Raw genomic sequence first — 23,599 nt, 5'->3', positions numbered from 1 at the left:
ATCAAATCTATAATAAAAAAAATACTAAACGAGCACTGTTTTATATCCCTGCTTTAATTAAAAGGTCTATGTAGTTGAAAAATAATATAATTAGTTAGAGCATGTAATTTAACTCTAGCAACCTTGCATCTGTATATGGTTAAAACACACAGTTAAAGTACCGCTCATTGCCACTGACCCAATCAGCATTCACAATGTTGGCACTGCTGATTGAGTGAGCAGCAGGGACCATCAGTTTTCTGCAGTTGCTGAGCATACTTTAACTATGTGTTTAACCCCATTTGTGGGGGGTAAACACATAGATATGCAGGATCAATCGGTTAACATTACATGTTCTAATGATATAGAGAATGTTGTTTTTACACTATAATGACCCATTAAAAAGTTGTGGTGATTTCTTTTTTTTTTTTTTTACATTTATTTGCAAAGATGTAGGAGCTTTACATTGATTTATTTTTGTAGAACTGCAGTGTGCAGAAATAAATGTTTAGGCTCTTTACAAAAAAATAGCTGAAATGGAAGTGATTGGTAATGATTATATTTATTCCTGTTTACATCATGAGAGCATTGTACAGTTATAATAATCTAGTTTACTTTCCTGCCTTGAGCACAGACACAGTTTGCCGCAGACAGCATGGTATTTTTGTTTTCAGGCTATCTAGGAGAAGCGGAGGAAGTGTCACTGCAAAGGAACGGGTTGATTTATGCTTCAAAGGTGTTTTATAAAACATTACGTCAGTACAAGGATTGAATGAATGTAAACAGATTTTTTTTTATTAGAAGTTTTTATTGAGGTTTTTCACAAAAGAAAAGGAAAATACATAACAAATGCTATAACGTATAACAACATTTTCATGAAGCACATCACAGTGATATAAGCAAAATAAAAGGCAAAATTAATGCTAAAATGTAATTTGAAACCTCTGTTTTCTAGTTTTTTAATAGCTTTTGCAGGACTAGTGAGCTGGTCACTTTTGGACCAGTTGATATAGGTGACATTGGTAAACCTTGTTGGTCCTGTTTATGACCCCTTTGGGTCTATTACGACTAAGTAAGGAAAGTCCTTCAGCAGGTAAGCACCGCTTGAGGCATTGTGCCAAAAAGTGAACATTGTATAGAAAGTAGCGAACAATCAAGTTCTAAGTTAGATGTAGCCCACTGGGGGGCTCGTGTTAGCATATGGGGGAGGGGTGATAATGCAAGGAGATGTAAAATGATTATCGCAGCTTTTCAATAGTGATATCAATAATATAGGTTTCCCCATTCTGAACTATAACAGAATCGTAGGGCGTCAGAAATACAAATGGGGTTGTATCTTAATGGAAATGTCCGCCTTCTTTTGTGGCGATTATTTCCTTTTTAAAATAGAAAAGGAAATAATCGCCACAAAAGAAGCTGTGAATCAAAATGCTTTAAAATTGGACCGTCTTTAGCTCTAGCCTTGTCACAGTAAATAGAGCAGTTTCATCATATGTTTATATTGGTTAGAGTGTACCAGGGAGACCAGTCCGAATACAATAATTACCTTACAACACTGCAAAATTACTTTACAGAAGTTAGGAGGCGCTCTAAAAGTGACACCTGATTTGTTAGTTACTGTGTTTAACATGGCTGCTCACGCAGTCAGGAGAGGCAGTCACATGACCCTGGCAATCGCTTGTCATGTTGGTGACTCATGAGTGGGAGTTTAACCCCTTATCATTGTAATTACGTTATCTCTTTTTATATATTAAACATACCAATAAATTACACAACTAATGAAATCCTGAAAATCCCCTTGTTAGGGTATGAAAGAGAAGAATGTAGAAAACATCAAACCTTCAAAAATACAATTTTTTTAATTTATTTTTTTAAATTGTGGAAAACATTCAGGCAAGGAGGCTTTAAATGTCTACTGACATAGACTAGGGGGCCGATTTATCAATGTCTGGCGGAGCATACGCTCTCGGCATTTATCATTGCACCAGCAGTTCTTGTTAACTGCTGGTGCAATGCCACCCCCTGCAGATTCGCGGCCAATCGGGGGTGTCAATCAACCCTATCGTATTGGATCAGATTGATTTTCAGCGATGTCTGTCCGCCGCCTCAGAGCAGGCGGACAGGTTATGGAGCAGCGGTCTTTAAACACGGGGCATCATGCTCCATACAGAGCTTGATAAACAGGCCCCACTGTGTGTAATATTTGCTACAATCTTACTATCTGTGTACAACCTATATTGGTTCAGGTACCGTCCTTATTCAGAGTGATAGTGAGTAGTATGTTGTGATTCCTAAGCGCTTGAATGTGTAATGTAAGCTTGTATTTATCAGGTAGTTTCTTTGTCGCTAAATTATATCTATGTAGACAGAAAAACAGAGCAGTCGACTATTCAAACATTTATAAGACAGGGATCAATATTCATCCTAGCCTGACTGTTAATGAAGTATCAATATTTGGACATATACTTTATTTGAACCTGCTTTAATGTGGGAAAACTGTTACAAAAGTCTCAGTATTGGGGTAAATACTATTACAGCTACATATAATGATCTGTGGATGTAGCAAACTCGTAGTGAGGCTTTAATTTAATTAAGGTGTAGCATTTATGTTACCGTCTATTCATTGCCTGTGGTATACGTTATGGCGTGTTACATCCAAATGTCTTATTAATTCTAACTGATTTTGGTTATTGTCAGTCTTGGTATAACATGCATTTAATTTTAACTTCACAGTATTGTTGATTACGGCAACAGGTTTTGCATTCTGGTCCGAATTGCTTACAAAAGTAAGTAGCATGTTAATACACTTATACAAGCATGTTTGCCGAATCTCAGCGTAGCAGTATATATCAATATTTGTTAACTGCCTTCTGTGTAGTTATATGCTATAACAAAGTATGTTACTTGTTTAGCGTATATATCAAATGATATGTATGTCAAATAATATCGTTCCTATTTACATTTATGAGATCAATCTTCTATTGCCTCTAGTATTTTAAAGTTTGTTGCTAGTTTGTGATCGTCCCCACATTGACGTATGCGTAATTTCCTATTATGTGGTTCAATTTTGCATTGGCTTATAGCCTCTTTACTTATATTAGGTTGTACAACATATTCAAATTTATCAAAATAGGCATAAATGCTAATTAAAAAGGAACCCCATCTGTCTCGCTCCCCCCTGACTTTTCAAAGCTTACTAGCGAAACGCGTAATTTTATTTATATACATTTTATTCCAAATCATCCAAGTTGACATGCCACCAAGAAGGTGTGGACTGAAGTCAGTATGTAATTGGATGTAGGATATTTAAAAATCTTGTGCTTCCAGATAAATGGTACACCCCTGTAGAAACGGCTTGTGTAGCCGAGAAACGCGTAGCGATTTGTTTTAATACGTTAGTCAATCCTTTGAGCCTAAAGGTTTTTACAAATTTATACAATAAAGTTTTATTCTTATAAAACTGTGAAGCACAAGTGTTTCTACACATCCAGCAATGGAGGGAGCATTACCCCACACCACCGGTCAGTGAGCTATTTCACACCCACCCTACTTTGTTACAATAAACCTGATTGTCATTAAGAGTTAATGCTAAAATAGATTTCACAAAAAAAAGGTTTAAAAGCAAAAAAGTACTATTTGTTCCTTTACATTGATGGATTTACCATCACTAAAGATAAATAGGACTCTCAATGATAACTTTAAAAAAAAAAACAATGTGTGCTAATCGCACCATTTTGTGCTGCTACCTCCTCGCCAATCTCAGCTGCTCCGTCCGCCCAAGGCACATGGCTCTTTTTACAATGAGGTGATGTTTCCACCTCTAAACCAATAGCCGTGCTAGCCTTACAGCACTGTTCTGTATGCTAGCATGACTATTGGCTTGGAGGTGGAAATGTCACCTCATTGAAAAAAAGAGTGCTATGCCATGGGCGGCTGGAGATGATAAGTTTAGCGGGGATGTCGCAGCACAGAAAGGGTAAGTTTAGCACCCTTTTTTTTTTTTTTTTAAAAGTGAACACTGAAAGTCCAATTTATTTTTAGGGATGGTAAATCCTAGAGTTCTTGAAATTCTAAGATTTACCATCACTTTAGTGTAAAGAAATTCATACATAAGCATCAACTTCACAATTTATATATGACAATAATTTTTACATTTATTTATATTTTAGAACATGCCAAATACAATTTATATTTTACTTATTTTTACATTTTTCTCATTTTAACTTCTCATTAGTTCTTTATGAGAAATATATGACTATAATAGCTGATAATTGGTTTCTGCTAAATAATTGTATAGAAATAATAAGTATTATGTTTTACAGTAATTAATTTTTCTGTTATTATTAAAAGTACAACAGAATCAAAATTAAACTTTCAGGAAACCAAAAATGTTTCTTTCATGACTCAGATTAAAGTGATGGTAATTTCAAGCGTATAAGAAACGCTAGGATTTACCATCACTAAAAATAAACATTAGTTTCTGTCATAGTTTCCTAAAAAGCGATGCTAAACTCACCCTATCTGTAAGGCAAGTATATCGCTAACTGAGCCCCTCCGGCCGCCCACAGCACAGCGCTATCTCTAACGAGGTGACGTTTCCACTTCTAGAAACGGCCGGAGGCGCTCAGTTAGCGATATACTTGCCTTACAGATAGGGTGAGTTTAGCATTGTTTTTAGGAAACAATGATAGAATGTTTATTTTTAGTATGGTAAATCCTTGCATTTATGATATGCTTTAATTTACTATCTAATTTACTATTACCGAGAGTATCACTGTTGTAGTCGGCTCTTATGAAGAGATCTGTAAACAGCTGGGCCCATAGGCTTACAATCTAAGGGGTTCAAGGGGAAAGCAATGGCGTTAGGAAAGGTTAGTGTTGGTTGTATGCATCCCTGAATAGTAGAGTTTTTAGGGAGTGCTTGAAGCTGTTAAAACTAGGGGAGATAACCAAATAGCGAAGCCAAAGCTTCAAGATAGAGAAAGTGCGCTAACAAGCTGAAAGTATACACACCATATAAGGAATTGAAGTGAAAATTTAATAAACATATAGAATAAGATACACAAATATATACACTAAAAATAGGGACGTCTCCCTGTAATGTAAATACAACTGGGGAAAAATCCTAATGAAAAAACAGGTTAAAACCTATAAATGATGAATAATGCAGATACTAATTGATAATCTATGACATAAAAAAGATATAGCATAAAAATGATAATTAAAAGATATGGCATAACAGTGATATCATAAAATAAAACTTAAAAGACAAGCACCAAGTTCATATTTATCAACACAGTGCAGGTGGCCGTATGCAAATGAATGCCGATATTGGAACAGTGGAAAGAAAATAACGGCTTGTACCGCAAATAGATACAGTTTACTGTACCGTAAGTCAAGAGAGTGTTCAGAGGGTGTTACCGAGGAGAAGAAATCCTTCGGTCAAGGCTTGGACCGCGGCTGCAGTAACTAGGGGAGAGTCTTATGGAGCGAGACAGGGAATTCCACAAGATGGGGGCCAGTCTGGAGAAGTCCTGTGAATGTGAGGAAGTAACAAGAGAGGAGGAGATCCTGAGCTGATCGAAGGGGACGGGAGGGAGAGTATCTAGAGACAAGTTCTGAGATGTAGGGGGGAGCATGGCAGTTGAGAGCTTTATATGTCAGGGTGAGGATTTTATGTTTAATTCTAGAGGCAAGAGGAAGCCAGTGAAGGGATTGGCAGAGAGGTGCAGCAGATGAAGAGCGACGAGTAAGGAAGATGAGCCTGGCAGAGGCATTCATAATGGATTGTAAAGGAGCTATGCGGCAGCTATGTAGACCAGAGAGGACGGAATTGCAGTAGTCGAGGCGGGAAAGGATGAGAGAGTGGATTAAAATCTTGGTTGTATCTTGTGTAAGGAAATGTCTAATTTTAGCAATGTTTTTAAGGTGGAAGCGGCAGGCTTTAGCCAATGACTGAATGTGAGGAGTGAAGGAAATATCTGAGTCAAGTGTGACCCCAAGACATCGGGCGTGCGGGGTAGGGGTAATCATGGAATTATCAACAGTTATAGAAATTTTGGGGGTGGAGACATTGGAAGAAGGGGGAAAAATAAGGAGTTCAGTTTTGGAGAGATTTAGCTTAAGGTAGTGAGAGGACATCCAAGATGAGATGTGAAAAAGACAGTTAGTGACACGGGTTAGTAAGGAAGGAGGTAGGTCTGGTGCAGAGAGGTAGATTTGGGTGTTATCGGCATACAAATGGTATTGAAACCCATGGGACTTTATTAAGGAACCTAGTGACGACGTGTAGATTGAAAAGAGAAGGGGACCAAGGACAGAGCCTTGAGGTACCCAACAGAAAGTGGTAACAGGGCAGAGGATGCTCCGGAGAAGGCTACACTAAATGTACGGTTAGTCAGATAGGAAGAGAACCACAAGAGAGCTGTGTCACAGATGCCGAAGGATTGGAGGGTTTGGAGCAGAAGAGGGTGGTCAACAGTGTCAAAGGCTGCAGACAGGTCAAGGAGGATAAGCAGAGAGAAGTGGCCTTTGGATTTTGCTGTAAGTAGGTCATTGGTAACTTTGACAATTGCTGTCTCTGTAGAGTGATGGGAATGAAATCCAGATTGCAGTGGGTCAAGAAGAGAGTTTAGTGTAAGGAAATGGGATAGACGTGCGTAAACTAGCTTTTCGAGGAGCTTTGAGGCAAGAGGGAGTAGGGAAATAGGGAGGTAATTGGAAGGGGAGGTTGGATCAAGGGAAGGTTTTTTGAGGATAGGTGTGACCAGTGCATGTTTTAGAGATGAGGGAAATATACCAGTGCTGAGGGAGAGGTTGAAAATGTGTGTAAGTATGGGGGTGAGGGTAGAAGAGAGGGAGGGGAGTAGCTGTGAGGGGATGGGGTCGAGGGGACAGGTAGTGAGGTGGGAGGACAGTATAAGGGCAGAAACCTCATCCTCATTAATAGGGGCGAAAGAGCTGCATTTTTGGATGTTTGGGTTTTGGGTGATCGTGAGCTTTTGAGGGGGTGGGAGATTGGAAGTATGTTGAGAGCTGATTTCACTTCTGATGGAGTCAATTTTGTTTTTGAAGGGGCTTGCAAAATCTTGAGCTGAGAGAGAGGTTGTGTTAGGAGGTGGGGGTGGGCGGAGAAGAGTGTTGAACATGGAGAACAGACGTTTAGGGTTAGAGTAAAGAGTAGAGATGAGATTAGAAAAATATTGTTGCTTATAAAGATTAATGGCAGAATAGTAGGAGTTCAGGATGAACTTGTAGTGAAGAAAGTCAGCTGAACTCAGAGATTTCCTCCAATGTCGCTCAGCAGTACAGGAGCATCTGCATAGGTATCGTGTCAGAGGAGTATGCCAGGGCTGAGGATGAGAGTGTGGTTTCTGAGCTAAGGTTGGAGGGGTCAGAGTGTCAATGACCGATGTAAGGGTGGAATTATACTGGCAGATAGATTGGTTAGGGCAGGAAAAGGAGGTGATGGATGAGAGGAGAGGTTTGAGAGAGCTAGCGAGCTGATGCAGATCTAGTGACTTAGTACTTCTGTGAAGTTTGGTGTGAGGGGTAGAGGGAGGGGGAGTTTTATTCATTCTCTTGGTATCTTTTTTTGAAAGAACTGCAATAATAGGAGCTAGCTGAACACATTGGGTGAGCCAATGCAAACAGGCATATATGTTCATCCACCAATTAGCTAGTTAAAACATTGCTGCTACTAAGCCTACATGAGTATGCTTTTCAACAAAAGATATCAAGATAATAAAGCAAATTAGATAAAAGAAGTAAATTGGAAAGTTTTTTTTTAAATTGTATGCTCTATCTGGATCATGGATGTTTAATTTTGACTTTACTGTCCCTTTGTTTTTTTGTTCTTCGTCTGATTTTAAGCAACACTCAGCTATCATAAATATGTATCTCTAAAAAAATAATTGTTTCAGTGCTTTAAAGTTTTGAATGGTGACTTGTTTAATGAAAATGTTAATACTAATGCATTTCACAGTTTGAACCTATTGTAAAAAAATAACCACAACTCTAATCCGTTTGTTTACCTTAAATTGTGTGAAGCTTGTTTCCTAAGCCACTACATACAATTCTAATAACTGCTATCTAGAAATAATGTAATGCTTGTTATATTTACTAACTGAAACATGCCCACGTCTGTTGTAAGTTTGGTAGTTTTGAGGTATTCTATGTTTTAATGGGACATAAAACCTAAATTGTAATTACATTTAAAGGTTTATTATGCTTTTTCTTGACTTAAATAATTCCAGAAACTTATTAGATTGATTTCTTGATTGGTGTTAGAGCTCACTGACTTACAGATAGAGAACCCTTGATCCAAACTGCTTGGGACCAGAAAAAGGTCTGCTTTTTGGAGTAGTTTTGGATTGTGGAATATTTGAATCTGTAAAATGGGACAGTTTGGAGAGGGGATGGAACCAAGTGTAAACAACAATATCTTACGTCATTTAAACAATATTTACATGTAATACAGCTTATACATGCAACCTGAAGGTAGATCTATATTACTTTTGTGTACATAGTACCATCGGAATGATAATATTTGTTGGTTTAAATACATATAGACTTAAAGTGAAGGTTAAGTTACCTTTTTCTTGATCCTGAATTAGATTATTTGACCAAAATTAGTACGAGTTTCATTCATCATCTTTGTCGATGTAAAAAGTTATCACTGTAATAAATAAGGATTTTTAGCTGATCCGATTCAACCCGTTTTCTATTATTTTTTTTTACCTCCAGATCATGTTCTCCTAACATCCAATTGAAATTCTGGCCGTTAGGCGGCCGTCAATCCACGTCACCCGTCTCCCTTTTAAACTGCGCATGCGTTACATTTAGATTGTCAATCTTAAACTCGATATGCGCTCCCGTTTTGTGCAAGCGTATTCCATGTCAGTAGGACTAGTATGAGTGTCTGCTTACGCATGCGCGTTGGCGCAGGAATTTTAGATTATCGCATGCGCAAAAGTTGACAGAATCGCCGATTCGCGCATGCGCAGTATAAACGAAGGTCGTGCACGCGCTTGGGAGATACGTATAGAGCGGGTGGGACCGCTTTATACGTCACAGCATTGAAAGTCTGGAAATATAGGTGGGGAGGAGCATACACGGAAACGGTAGGAGTATAATAATATAAATATATTAATCATATTGATTAAAAATTGAAAAATAAAGTTAGCGATCAGCTTCTTATATTAAAAATAGACACATTCATGTCTTCAGATAGGGTAAAATTTACCTTCACTTTAAAGATGAAGAAAGAAAAAAAGCAGTTGTTAATATTTCTTGTAATTAGCAAGAGTCCATGAGCTAGTGACGTATGGGATATACATTCCTACCAGGAGGGGCAAAGTTTCCCAAACCTCAAAATGCCTATAAATACACCCCTCACCACACCCACAAATCAGTTTTACAAACTTTGCCTCCTATGGAGGTGGTATCATTATGTAAGGATACCAACATTCAAAATGGTAACTATAAGGACTATCCTGCCTTTTGTTCAGCAAGGGCATTATATGTCCACAATAGATGCATATCTGCATATTCCGATTCATCCAGATCACTATCAGTTTCTGAGATTCTCTTTCCTAGACAAGCATTACCAGTTTGTGGCTCTGCCGTTTGGCCTAGCAACAGCTCCAAGGATTTTTACAAAGGTTCTCGGTGCCCTTCTGTCTATAATCAGAGAACAGGGTATTGTGGTATTTCCTTATTTGGACGATATCTTGGTACTTGCTCAGTCTTCACATTTAGCAGAATCTCATACGAATCGACTTGTGTTGTTTCTTCAAGATCATGGTTGGAGGATCAATTTACCGAAAAGTTAATTGATTCCTCAGACAAGGGTAACCTTTTTAGGTTTCCAGATAGATTCAGCGTCCATGACTCTGTCTCTGACAGACAAGAGACGTCTAAAATTGATCTCAGCTTGTCGAAACCTTTAATCCCAATCATTCCCTTCGATAGCCTTTTGCATGGAAATTCTAGGTCTTATGACTGCTGCATCGGACGCGATCCCCTTTGCTCGTTTTCACATGCAACCTCTTCAGCTCTGTATGCTGAACCAGTGGTACAGGGATTACACAAAGATATCTCAATTAATATCTTTAAAACCAATTGTACGACACTCTCTGACGTGGTGGACAGATCACCATCGTTTAGTTCAGGGGGCTTCTTTTTTTCTTCCGACCTGGACTGTAATTTCAACAGATGCAAGTCTGACAGGTTGGGGAGCTGTTTGGGGGTCTCTGACAGCACAAGGGGTTTGGGAATCTCAGGAGGTGAGATTACCAATCAATATTTTGGAACTCCGTGCAATTTTCAGAGCTCTTCAGTCATGGCCTCTTCTAAAGAGAGAATCGTTCATTTGTTTTCAGACAGACAATGTCACAACTGTGGCATACATCAATCATCAAGGAGGGACTCACAGTCCTCTGGCTATGAAAGAAGTATCTCGAATACTGGTATGGGCGGAATCCAGCTCCTGTCTAGTTTCTGCGGTTCATATCCCAGGTATAGACAATTGGGAAGCGGATTATCTCAGTCGCCAAACGTTACATCCGGGCGAATGGTCTCTTCACCCAGAGGTATTTCTTCAGATTGTTCAAATGTGGGGACTTCCAGAAATAGATCTGATGGCTTCTCATCTAAACAAGAAACTTCCCAGGTATCTGTCCAGATCCAGGGATCCTCAAGCGGAAGCAGTGGATGCATTGTCACTTCCTTGGAAGTATCATCCTGCCTATATCTTTCCGCCTCTAGTTCTTCTTCCAAGAGTAATCTCCAAGATTCTGAAGGAATGCTCGTTTGTTCTGCTGGTGGCTCCAGCATGGCCTCACAGGTTTTGGTATGCGGATCTTGTCCGGATGGCCTCTTGCCAACCGTGGACTCTTCCGTTAAGACCAGACCTTCTGTCGCAAGGTCCTTTTTTCCATCAGGATCTCAAATCCTTAAATCTAAAGGTATGGAGATTGAACGCTTGATTCTTAGTCAAAGGGGTTTCTCTGACTCTGTGATTAATACTATGTTACAGGCTCGTAAATCTGTATCTAGGAAGATATATTATAGAGTCTGGAAGACTTACATTTCTTGGTGTCTTTCTCATCATTTTTCCTGGCATTCTTTTAGAATTCCGAGAATTTTACAGTTTCTTCAGGATGGTTTGGATAAAGGTTTGTCTGCAAGTTCCTTGAAAGGTCAAATCTCTGCTCTTTCTGTTCTTTTTCACAGAAAGATTGCTAATCTTCCTGATATTCATTGTTTTGTACAAGCTTTGGTTCGTATAAAACCTGTCATTAAGTCAATTTCTCCTCCTTGGAGTTTGAATTTGGTTCTGGGGGCTCTTCAAGCTCCTCCGTTTGAACCTATGCATTCATTGGACATTAAATTACTTTCTTGGAAAGTTTTGTTTCTTTTGCCCATCTCTTCTGCTAGAAGAGTTTCTGAATTATCTGCTCTTTCTTGTGAGTCTCCTTTTCTGATTTTTCATCAGGATAAGGCGGTGTTGCGAACTTCTTTTAAATTTTTACCTAAGGTTGTGAATTCTAACAACATTAGTAGAGAAATTGTGGTTCCTTGATTATGTCCTAATCCTAAGAATTCTAAGGAGCGATCGTTGCATTCTTTGGATGTAGTTAGAGCTTTGAAATATTATGTTGAAGCTACTAAGACTTTCCGAAAGACTTCTAGTCTATTTGTTATCTTTTCCGGTTCTAGGAAAGGTCAGAAGGCCTCTGCCATTTCTTTGGCATCTTGGTTGAAATCTTTAATTCATCATGCTTATGTCGAGTCGGGTAAAACTCCGCCTCAAAGGATTACAGCTCATTCTACTAGGTCAGTTTCTACTTCCTGGGCGTTTAGGAATGAAGCTTCGGTTGATCAGATTTGCAAAGCTGCAACTTGGTCTTCTTTGCATACTTTTACTAAATTCTACCATTTTGATGTGTTTTCTTCTTCTGAAGAAGTTTTTGGTAGAAAAGTACTTCAGGCAGCTGTTTCAGTTTGATTCTTCTGCTTATAATTTCATTTTTTTTTTTCATTATAAGATTTAAACTTTATTTTGGGTGTGGATTATTTTCAGCGGAATTGGCTGTCTTTATTTTATCCCTCCCTCTCTAGTGACTCTTGCGTGGAAGATCCACATCTTGGGGTAGTCATTATCCCATACGTCACTAGCTCATGGACTCTTGCTAATTACATGAAAGAAAACATAATTTATGTAAGAACTTACCTGATAAATTAATTTCTTTCATATTAGCAAGAGTCCATGAGGCCCACCCTTTTTGTGGTGGTTATGATTTTTTTGTATAAAGCACAATTATTCCAATTCCTTATTTTTTATGCTTTCGCACTTTTTTCTTATCACCCCACTTCTTGGCTATGCGTTAAACTGATTTGTGGGTGTGGTGAGGGGTGTATTTATAGGCATTTTGAGGTTTGGGAAACTTTGCCCCTCCTGGTAGGAATGTATATCCCATACGTCACTAGCTCATGGACTCTTGCCAATATGAAAGAAATGAATTTATCAGGTAAGTTCTTACATAAATTATGTTTTTTACTTTTTTAAAATATTAAATACAAAGTTTGGGTTTCAGAATAATTTTGGATTTTGGAATTCCATCCTGTATACTTTCCTAGTTGGCCACGGCAAATAAGGCTAGAAAATTAGTTTGTTAGGTGTGTGTCCATTGACTGTAAAACAAAATGACAGTTTAAATGGTCCGTAAAGGATTATAAAAATGTACATATGATAAACACATCATTTGAAAGATTATATAATATTACTTTAATTGCACACACTTGATCTTTGAAACAAAGCTTCCATCAGTATATAAATATAATATTTATTTTCAACTGTGACGTAATATTATCCAGCTCCATAAATTGATAAATTGTTCACAAAAATATTTGGACAATCACAGCGCATTAAATTTAAATATTCATTAGTGATGTGAGCGCTCCCGAGCATAAGCGCAAACAAATCCAAGGTAATCATGCATGTGCTTTTAACAAATGTGTTCCTTTGCTTCCTCTTCTGTGTTGCCCAGCCTGCGATTTTACTCTGGTCGCGCGAGCACTATAAACGTGACGTCAACTTTTGCAGGAGTAGTATTATTAAATAGCCCATGCACGCTCCCCTAGATTGCGTTACAGCAGAGAACCCAGGTTTGGAAATTGGCAGTTTTTGTAAAGTAAATAGTGGCAAAACCTCAAAATACAAAAAAATAGAAGGTATTTGACTATATTACCTATGTATAAAGACCTGGGGAAGGGTTGCATAAAACTTTTAGCATTTTATATCTCTTTAAAGGGATAGGAAAGTCAAAATCAAACTTACATGATTCAGATAGATCATATAATTTTAAGACACTTTTACATTCACTTCTATTTTCAAATGTGCTTTGTTCTCTTGGTATCCCTTGTTGAAAAATAATAAGCACATATCCTACACTAGTGGGAGCTGCTGCTAATTGGTGCCTGCATAAATTTGACTTTTGTGATTGGCTGACTAGATGTGTTCATCTTGCTGCTAGTAGTGCAATGCTGCTCCTTCTACAAAGGATAACAAGAGAACAAAGAACATTTTGGGGGTTTCCTGCCCCTTTAAGTATTTATTTTGTAACCAGACTTTTTAATGCCTTGATTCTTTTATGATGCATTTATAAAATTGACTTCAATGTCTCTGTAACCATTTCCATTGAACATTAAGTAATCAGCCTAGAATAATAACTATTTTAACATTCCGTATTTGGTCTTTTTAAGGGCTTGAAGAAACTCCTCTTGGAAAAGAAACCCTGGATGCATTAAAGATCTTGGCTTTTTCTGAAAATGCAGATCTCCAGCACTCAGCAGCTCTTTACTATCTGCATATGAGTCAACATAGTAAGTGTCTGCTTTTTTTTCCTACTGAATATTTGTTACTTTATTAAAGTGACAGTAAACACATTGAGAATTCTAAATGTTTAGTTATGTGTAATAAAACAAGTTTGCAATACACTTTAATTATTTAGTTTGCCCCGTTCCACATAATTTAGCGCTGATTTTTTTCCCCTTCTAATTCTCAGATCTTGAAACATACCCTGCTGGTGTCTCAAGGCTAACCCTGCTACATATATTTCCCTAATTGGCTTTATTTGATAAAAAGTTCAAAACAATGCATTTTATACTTAGATTATTACTGGGACTAACCTTGTTGCCTGAAAATTGTCTCCAGCAAATAAGGCAAGTGGTGGGTAGAGTTTGGCTATTAAAAACAATTGCAGTAAAATGTGTTTACTGTCCCTTTAACTGTATAATTCCTTATTGATAATGTTGGATCAGATAAAGGGACATTAAACAGTTTTAAATTGTAATATTAATGTTTAATTATGTGTCATAAACACTTGGCAGTAGAGAGAGAAGGTGCAGTACATGTGCCCTTTTTAAACAGGGGGGGTATTTTTTACTTCTCATGTCACAGGCAGACTTATTAGATATGATATCCATTGTAATCAAACCCATGTCATTTACTTCCTTACCTGCAGGGAGTGTGAAAAGCAATATGTGGGACGTACTAAAAAATCCCTAAACAATAGATTTTTTTTAAGCAATTGAGAACCAAGCATCCCAAACACCTTTAACAAAACATTTTAGATCCCTTCACAGTTCAGATGTGACTCCTTTCAGTGTGCAAGACATTGCTTTTGTATAGAGAAGCCAAAAAAGATAAGAGGAGATAGCAAAAGAAGATTAGACCAAGGTGAGGTCCATTGGCTCTTTCAACTTTGAGATTAGATAGAAAAGTAGTGATCATTTTAACATTTAAAATCTAAAGTTAAACTGCTATATAGTGTATTTGAAGGTGCTGGTATCTAGGAGGTGTATTTTTTTTATCAGAATAAAAAAAGACAAGCTATGAAAATTAATTTTTTTCAATTTTGAAGTAAAAGTTAAACATACAAATAAGGAAATTTCTCTTGTTAAGTGTGTTCAGTCCACGGGTCATCCATTACTTATGGGATATATTCTCCTTCCCAACAGGAAGTTGCAAGAGGATCACCCAAGCAGAGCTGCTATATAGCTCCTCCCCTCACATGTCATATCCAGTCATTCTCTTGCAAGTCTCAACAAAGGAGGTTGTGAGAGGAGATAGGAGTTTTTTACTTAATTATTCTTCAATCAAAAGTTTATTATTTTAAAATGGCACCGGAGTGTGCTGTTTTTTCTCTCAGGCAGTATTTAGAAGAAGAAAATCTGCCTGCGTTTTCTATGATCTTAGCAGACGTAACTAAGATCCACTGGCTGTTCTCGCACATTCTGAGGAGTGGGGTAACTTCAGAAAAGGGAATAGCATGCGGGGTCCCCCGCAAATGAGGTATGTGCAGTATAATATTTTCTAGGAATGGAATTGACTAAGAAAACACTGCTGTTACCCATATGATGTAAGTACAGCCTTTAATGCAGTAGTAGCGACTGGTATCAGGCTGATAAATGTATGCGCAGTTGAGTTATTTTCTAGGGACTAGAATTTGACTGAGAAAATACTGTTAATACTGAAATAAATGTATGAGCCTTAACTGCAGTAGAAGCGACTGGTAGCAGGCTTAGTGATAACTTTGCATAACACTGGAAAAGTTGTTTTTAAAACGTTTACTGGCATGTTATTCGTTTTGTGAGGTACTTTGGTGATAAATCTTTTTGGGCATGATTTTTTTCCATATGGCTAACGTTTATTTCTGCATAGAAACCGTTGTAACAGGTCTCCCACTGTTGTAATATGAGTGGGAGGGGCCCTTTTTTAGCGTCTTGTTGCGCAGTTAAAATTCTAGCACAGTCTTCCTGCTTCTTCTTCCTTGATCCAGGACGTCTCCAGAGAGCTCAGGGATCTTCAAAATTCATTTTTGAGGGAGGTAATCAGTCACAGCAGACCTGTGACAGTGTGTTTGACTGTGATAAAAGCGTTAAATCTGAAATTGATTATCCGTTTTTTGGGTATTGAGGGGTTAATCATCCGTTTGCTAGTGGGTGCAATCCTCTGCTAAATTCATACATTTACTGTTAAATTTGTTGGTTATAACTGAATTAGTTCATTGTTATTTCAACTGTGACAGTTTTTTTGTGTTTTTAAAAGCGCTGAAGCGTTTTTTTCTATTGCTTGTAAATTTATTGAAAGATTTTTTCCAAGCTTGCTAGCCTTCATTGCTAGTCTGTTTAAACATGTCTGATACAGATGAATCTACTTGTTCATTATGTTTAAAAGCCAATGTGGAGCCCAATAGAAATATGTGTACCAATTGTATTGATGTTACTTTAAATAAAAGTCAGTCTTTACCGGTAAAGAAATTATCACCAGACAACGAGGGGGAAGTTATGCCGCCTAACTCTCCTCACGTGTCAGTACCTTCGCCTCCCGCTCAGGAGGTGCGTGAGATTGTGGCGCCAAGTACATCAAGGCCCTTACAAATCACTTTGCATGATATGGCTAATGTTATGAAAGAAGTATTATCTAATTTGCCTGAGTTAAGAGGCAAGCGCGATAGCTCTGGGTTAAGGACAGAGCGCGCCGATGATACGAGAGCCATGTCCGATACTGCGTCACAATTTGCAGAACATGAGGACGGAGAGCTTCATTCTGTGGGTGACGGATCTGATCCGGGGAGACCGGATTCAGAAATTTCAAATTTTAAATTTAAGCTTGAGAACCTCCGTGTATTGCTAGGGGAGGTGTTAGCGGCTCTGAATGATTGCGACACGGTTGCAATCCCAGAGAAATTATGTAGGCTGGATAAATACTATGCGGTGCCGGTGTGTACTGACGTTTTTCCTATACCTAAAAGGCTTACAGAGATTATTAGCAAGGAGTGGGATAGACCCGGTGTGCCCTTTTCCCCTCCTCCGATATTTAGAAAATGTTTCCAATAGACGCCACCACACAAGACTTATGGCAGACGGTCCCTAAGGTGGAGGGAGCAGTTTCTACTTTAGCCAAGCGTACCACTATCCAGGTGGAGGATAGCTGTGCTTTCTCAGATCCAATGGATAAAAAATTAGAAGGTTACCTTAAGAAAATGTTTGTTCAACAAGGTTTTATATTACAGCCCCTTGCATGCATTGCGCCCGTCACTGCTGCAGCGGCATTCTGGTTTGAGTCTCTGGAAGAGGCTATTGGATGAGATTATGAGCAAGCTTAGAGCCCTTAAGCTAGCTAATGCATTTATTTCGGATGCCGTTGTGCATTTAACCAAACGGCTAAGAACTCCGGATTCGCCATCCAGGCGCGCAGAGCGCTATGGCTTAAATCCTGGTCAGCAGATGTAACTTCTAAATCTAAATTGCTTAATATTCCTTTCAAAGGGCAAACCTTATTCGGGCCCGGCTTGAAAGAAATTATTGCTGACATTACTGGAGGTAAGGGTCACACCCTTCCTCAGGACAGGGCCAAATCAAAGGCCAAACAGTCTAGTTTTCGTGCCTTTCGTAATTTCAAGACAGGAGCAGCATCAACTTCCTCCGCTCCAAAACAGGAAGGGACTGCTAATCGTTACAGACAGGGTTGGAAAGGCAACCAGTCCTGGAACAAGGGCAAGCAGGCCAGAAAACCTACTTCTGCCCCTAAGACAGCATGAAGAAAGGGCCCCCTATCCGGAAACGGATCTAGTGGGGGGCAGACTTTCTCTCTTCGCCCAGGCTTGGGCAAGAGATGTCCAGGATCTCTGGGCGTTGGAGATCATATCTCAGGGATACCTTCTGGACTTCAAGACTTCTCCTCCACAAGGGAGATTTCATCTGTCAAGGTTATCAACAAACCTAATAAAGAGAGAGGCATTTCTACGATGTGTACAAGACCTCTTAGTAATGGGAGTGATCCACCCAGTTCCGCGGACGGAACAAGGGCAAGGTTTTTACTCAAATCTGTTTGTGGTTCCCAAAAAAGAGGGAACGTTCAGACCAATCTTAGACCTAAAGATATTAAACAAGTTCCTAAGGGTTCCATCGTTCAAAATGGAAACTATTCGAACCATCCTACCCATGATCCAAGAGGGTCAGTATATGACCACAGTGGACTTAAAGGATGCCTACCTTCACATACCGATTCACAAAGATCATTATCGGTACCTAAGGTTTGCTTTTCTAGACAGGCATTACCAGTTTGTAGCTCTTCCCTTCGGGTTAGCTACGGCCCCGAGAATTTTTACAAAGGTTCTGGGCTCGCTTCTGGCGGTACTAAGACCGCGAGGCATAGCGGTGGCTCCATACCTAGACGACATTCTGATACAAGCGTCAAGTTTTCAAAATGCAAAGTCTCATACAGAGATAGTTCTAGCATTTCTGAGGTCGCATGGGTGGAAAGTAAACATGGAAAAGAGTTCTCTGTTACCACTCACAAGGGTTCCTTTCCTAGGGACTCTTATAGATTCTGTAGAGATGAAGATTTACCTGACGGAGGCCAGGTTATCAAAAATCTTAAATGCTTGTCCTTCATTCCATTCCAAGCCCATCAGTAGCTCAGTGCATGGAAGTAATCGGCTTAATGGTCGCGGCAATGGACATAGTGCCATTTGCGCGCCTGCATCTCAGACCGCTGCAACTATGCATGCTAAGTCAGTGGAATGGGGATTACTCAGATCTGTCCCCTTTACTAAATCTGGACCAGGAGGCCAGAGACTCTCTTCTCTGGTGGTTGTCAAGGGTTCATCTGTCCAAAGGAATGACTTTTCGCAGACCAGATTGGACGATTGTAACAACAGATGCCAGCCTACTAGGCTGGGGCACAGTCTGGAACTCCCTGAAGGCTCAGGGATCGTGGACTCAGGAGGAGAAACTCCTCCCAATAAACATTCTGGAATTAAGAGCAATATTCAATGCTCTTCTAGCTTGGCCTCAGTTAGCAACACTGAGGTTCATCAGATTTCAGTCGGACAACATCACGACTGTGGCTTACATCAATCATCAAGGGGGAACCAGGAGTTCCCTAGCGATGTTGGAAGTCTCGAAGATAATTCGCTGGGCAGAGTCTCACTCTTGTCACCTGTCAGCGATCTACATCCCAGGCGTGGAGAACTGGGAGGCGGACTTTCTAAGTCGCCAGACCTTTCATCTGGGGGAGTGGGAACTTCACCCGGAGGTATTTGCTCAACTGATTCTTCGTTGGGGCGAACAGGAGCTGGATCTCATGGCATCTCGCCAGAACGCCAAGCTTCCTTGTTACGGATCCAGGGACCCGGGAGCGGTGTTGGTAGATGCACTAGCAGCCCCTTGGGTTTTCAACATGGCTTATGTGTTTCCACCTTTTCCGTTGCTACCTCGACTGATTGCCAGGATCAAACAAGAGAGAGCATTGGTGATTCTGATAGCGCCTGCGTGGCCACGCAGGACCTGGTATGCAGACCTAGTGGACATGTCGTCCTGTCCACCATGGTCTCTACCTCTGAGGCAGGACCTTCTAATTCAGGGTCCTTTCAACCATCCAAGCCTAATTTCTCTGAGGCTGACTGCATGGAGATTGAACGCTTGATTCTATCAAAGCGTGTTTTTTCGGAGTCGGTTATTGATACATTAATACAGGCTCGGAAACCTGTTACCAGAAAAATTTACCATAAGATATGGCGTAAATATTTATATTGGTGTGAATCCAAGAGTTACTCATGGAGTAAGGTTAGGATTCCTAGGATATTGGCTTTTCTACAAGAGGGTTTAGAAAAGGGTTTATCCGCTAGTTCATTAAAAGGACAGATTTCTGCTCTGTCTATTCTTTTACACAAACGTCTGGCAGAGAATCCAGACGTCCAGGCCTTTTGTCAGGCTTTGGCTAGGATTAAGCCTGTGTTTAAAACTGTTACTCCTCCGTGGAGCTTAAACTTAGTTCTTAAAGTTCTTCAGGGTGTTCCGTTTGAACCCCTTCATTCCATTGATATTAAGCTTTTATCTTGGAAAGTTCTGTTTTTGATGGCTATTTCCTCGGCTCGAAGAGTCTCTGAGTTATCTGCCTTACATTGCGATTCTCCTTATCTGATTTTTCATTCAGACAAGGTAGTTCTGCGTACTAAACCTGGGTTTTTGCCTAAGGTTGTTTCTAACAGGAATATCAATCAAGAGATTGTTGTTCCATCATTATGTCCTAATCCTTCTTCAAAGAAGGAACGTCTTTTGCATAATCTGGACGTAGTCCGTGCCCTGAAGTTCTACTTACAGGCAACTAAAGATTTTCGGCAAACTTCTCTGTTTGTCGTTTATTCTGGACAGAGGAGAGGTCAAAAGGCTTCGGCCACCTCTCTCTCTTTTTGGCTTCGTAGCATAATACGTTTAGCCTATGAGACTGCTGGACAGCAGCCCCCTGAAAGAATTACAGCTCATTCCACTAGAGCTGTGGCTTCCACCTGGGCCTTTAAGAATGAGGCCTCTGTTGAACAGATTTGCAAGGCTGCAACTTGGTCTTCACTTCATACCTTTTCAAAATTTTACAAATTTGACACTTTTGCTTCTTCGGAGGCTGTTTTTGGGAGAAAGGTTCTACAGGCAGTGGTTCCTCTGTTTAATGTTCCTGCCTTGTCCCTCCCATCATCCGTGTACTTTAGCTTTGGTATTGGTATCCCATAAGTAATGGATGACCCGTGGACTGAACACACTTAACAAGAGAAAACATAATTTATGCTTACCTGATAAATTTATTTCTCTTGTAGTGTGTTCAGTCCACGGCCCGCCCTGTCTTTTTTTGAGGCAGTTCTAAATTTTAATTAAAGCTCCAGTCACCACTGCACCCTATAGTTTCTCCTTTCTCGTCTTGTTTCGGTCGAATGACTGGATATGACATGTGAGGGGAGGAGCTATATAGCAGCTCTGCTTGGGTGATCCTCTTGCAACTTCCTGTTGGGAAGGAGAATATATCCCATAAGTAATGGATGACCCGTGGACTGAACACACTACAAGAGAAATACATTTATCAGGTAAGCATAAATTATGTTTTCATACAATATAACCCCCCAAAATGTGTAGTTATTACATTTTAATTTTTGTGAATTGTTCTGGCATCTTGTATTACTGATATTTATTGGATACACATGCCAGTGAACAAGGGCTAGGTTGAGCTCGAAATGTGCATGGCTGGGATTACCTGATACAGCAACACTGGAACTACTTTGGTTTTATAGAGTTTCTCATGGTTTTGTACTGCTTCAATTAAGTGATTTATATATATATATATATATATATATATATATATATATATATATATATATATATCTATATTTATATATATATATATAGGTTAAGATGTGTTGGGCTTTACTTGATGTGCAGAAGATAAGTGTTGCTGTAGTCTACACAGCCTTGTTTGCACATCCTCTTTTTTATTGACTGTTTTATATCTGTCTCTAATTGTCCTCAACAAAAAAAGACAGATAAAGGGTAAACTTAGGTTCCAACATGGAGTTGCCCATTACTTTATTGAAACTGAAAACTTTATTGAAACTAATTATACGTTTTATAACTTCAAAATTTAAACAGCTAATACAATTGAAAAAAAATACATCTACAATTGTTATCCTCTGTATAATCTCTGCTTTGAATATATCATTATATTTAGCATTTATTAATTGTGTAAAATCCCTTTAAGTGTATCTATGTGTATATATATATATATATACACAGAAAAGCAAGGCAGAGCACATAAATAAACACCTATTTTAAGAAAATCCATTGTCAAAAACTCATACTTAATCCCTTTAGTGTATGTGGCTGGAAAAAAATAGATTAATGTGATATACAAAAATTCAGACCATTAGATCAGTGGTAGGCAAATTTCCTGTGCCCCTTATCCTTTCTCCTGAGGAATGGAAGAATGCAGGGGCGTATTATGGCCTAGGCCAACAATGCTGGTGCCTAGGGCAGCAGATTTGGGAGGGGCAGCACACCTGCCCTATCCTCTCTCTAAAAGCCAGCACACAGTACAGTGAGCAATAAAGTGCAGGCTTTTACAGAGTAGACAAGGCACATGCGCTGATTAAGGTCACTCTTCACAAGCAGTTCTCCTTCAAAGTGTTGCGTCAATTAGAGCCACCAGCATTTTTGCATTGGAAGCTTTCTTGGTGAGAAACTTGCCCAGGAATATGCTTACAAGGTGAGGCTGGAGGAGAAAACCTTGTACCTATATGCTGCCTCCCCTTGTCTGCTGGGGTGGGTCTGCGAGCGCAGTGCTTATTGCTGGTCTTAGTAACAGACTGGATGCGTCTGTCCACTGCTTAAATCAGCTTGTGATGTCTAATCATAAACTCTAATAGCTAGCTTTCTCTGCATTCATGAACCCACGGAGTAAATAGTAAATGGACACTTAAAAAGTTTCATTACTTTAATGATGGTAATTACTGTATGTTGTTGCATGTAAAGAGCAGTGATTGTTTCAAAGTGTATTCTTCTTTCCCTCCCTTTCTATTCTCTCTCTTCTTTCCCTTTCTCCCTTCCTTCCTCAACCCCCTTCCTCCCTCAACTCACTACCTCCCTCAACTCACTCCTTTCTTTCTCTCCCTCCCTCCCTTCCTTCTCCCCCACTCATTATGGAACGAGTGGGGGAGAAGGAATGCACAAAACTAAGGACACCAATAGAATTGTATATTCCACTTTGAAAGTAATGCAAGTAGAAAAGAATATGAGGTATGTGAAACGCTCTACATAAAATAAAATAAACCTGTTTGTGGCGATTGCTGGAGCCAGCCTCCTCACGTGCTATGCAGTGATTCGCCGAATAGTCAGACTGAATGAAGATGCCGTCGTAGGAACCTTTTCAGCTTTTAACAGATACAACCAACAGCTGCTCCTTCGATAACTGGAAAACGTATATCCATGTGTGAGAGTGCAAAAAACTCTGGACTGATTTCACTGATGCACTTTAACATGAACACAAAGTACTGCAACTCCAGAACACTGAAATGGACTGTGCTCTCAAACCACACTAGGTACACGTCCCATAACCCTTTAAAACTTAAAGCCCTGGGTGCTCACCAGCACTCAGACAGTTGCACAGGTCTCAGGGAGCCTGGGTGCAACGTCCATAGGGAAAATTATGAGAGAAAATTATTAACACAAAGCATATAACGTTTGGGGTTAACTGCCTGAGGGTCATGATAGGTGCACCCTGTCTGGTTTGAGAGCGCAGTCCATTTCCGTGTTTTCTATGTGTCTAGGGAAATTTTGTCTCTTAATGTGTTTGGTTGAAGGCATGTATTCTGTGGCTGCAGGTTAGGGACCCAGGGAGGAAGAGACCTTGATGTCCTTGGCCTATCACCATTTGAACTCCCTCACTTTGTCAAGCATAGCTTGCTAAGGCACCCAACACCATTTGAACTCCTTTGCTTATCCAATTCGCCATTAAAAGGGTCATTGGCTCTGACACAAAAAACAATTCTAGGAGGGAGAGAAAGCCCTCTCCCCTCATATTAACAGTTGGCAGAAGGAGCTGGGGCATAAGCTTGACAATAATCATCGACAAACGATTGTACCAGAAAATCATCCACCTCTTAATACATTTTAGAATTGAATTATAAAATACTCACAAGATGGTATCTGACTCCCTAAAGACTTAAGATGATATATAAGTGGGCAGCGGGCTCCTGTTGGCGAGGCTTTTGAGAGTTCAGTACCATGC

At 39.5% G+C, this 23,599-nt stretch overlaps 1 protein-coding gene across 1 annotated transcript in view; it reads left to right on the top strand.

Annotated features, from left to right (window-relative positions):
- LOC128656756 (uncharacterized) overlaps positions 1-23,599 on the top strand; it is a 141,955-nt gene that overhangs the window by 8,273 nt on the left and 110,083 nt on the right. The window contains exon 2 of the mRNA XM_053710891.1: positions 13,747-13,866. Within this exon, the coding sequence (XP_053566866.1) occupies positions 13,747-13,866 (120 nt within the window). The remainder of the gene's footprint in view (positions 1-13,746; positions 13,867-23,599) is intronic.

Source organism: Bombina bombina, chromosome 4, assembly GCF_027579735.1.
Source record: "Bombina bombina isolate aBomBom1 chromosome 4, aBomBom1.pri, whole genome shotgun sequence".
In the NCBI taxonomy this organism is placed as follows: domain Eukaryota; kingdom Metazoa; phylum Chordata; class Amphibia; order Anura; family Bombinatoridae; genus Bombina; species Bombina bombina.
The sequence above is the reverse complement of the archived record's forward strand: the minus strand, read 5'-3'. Positions and strand labels throughout refer to the sequence as shown.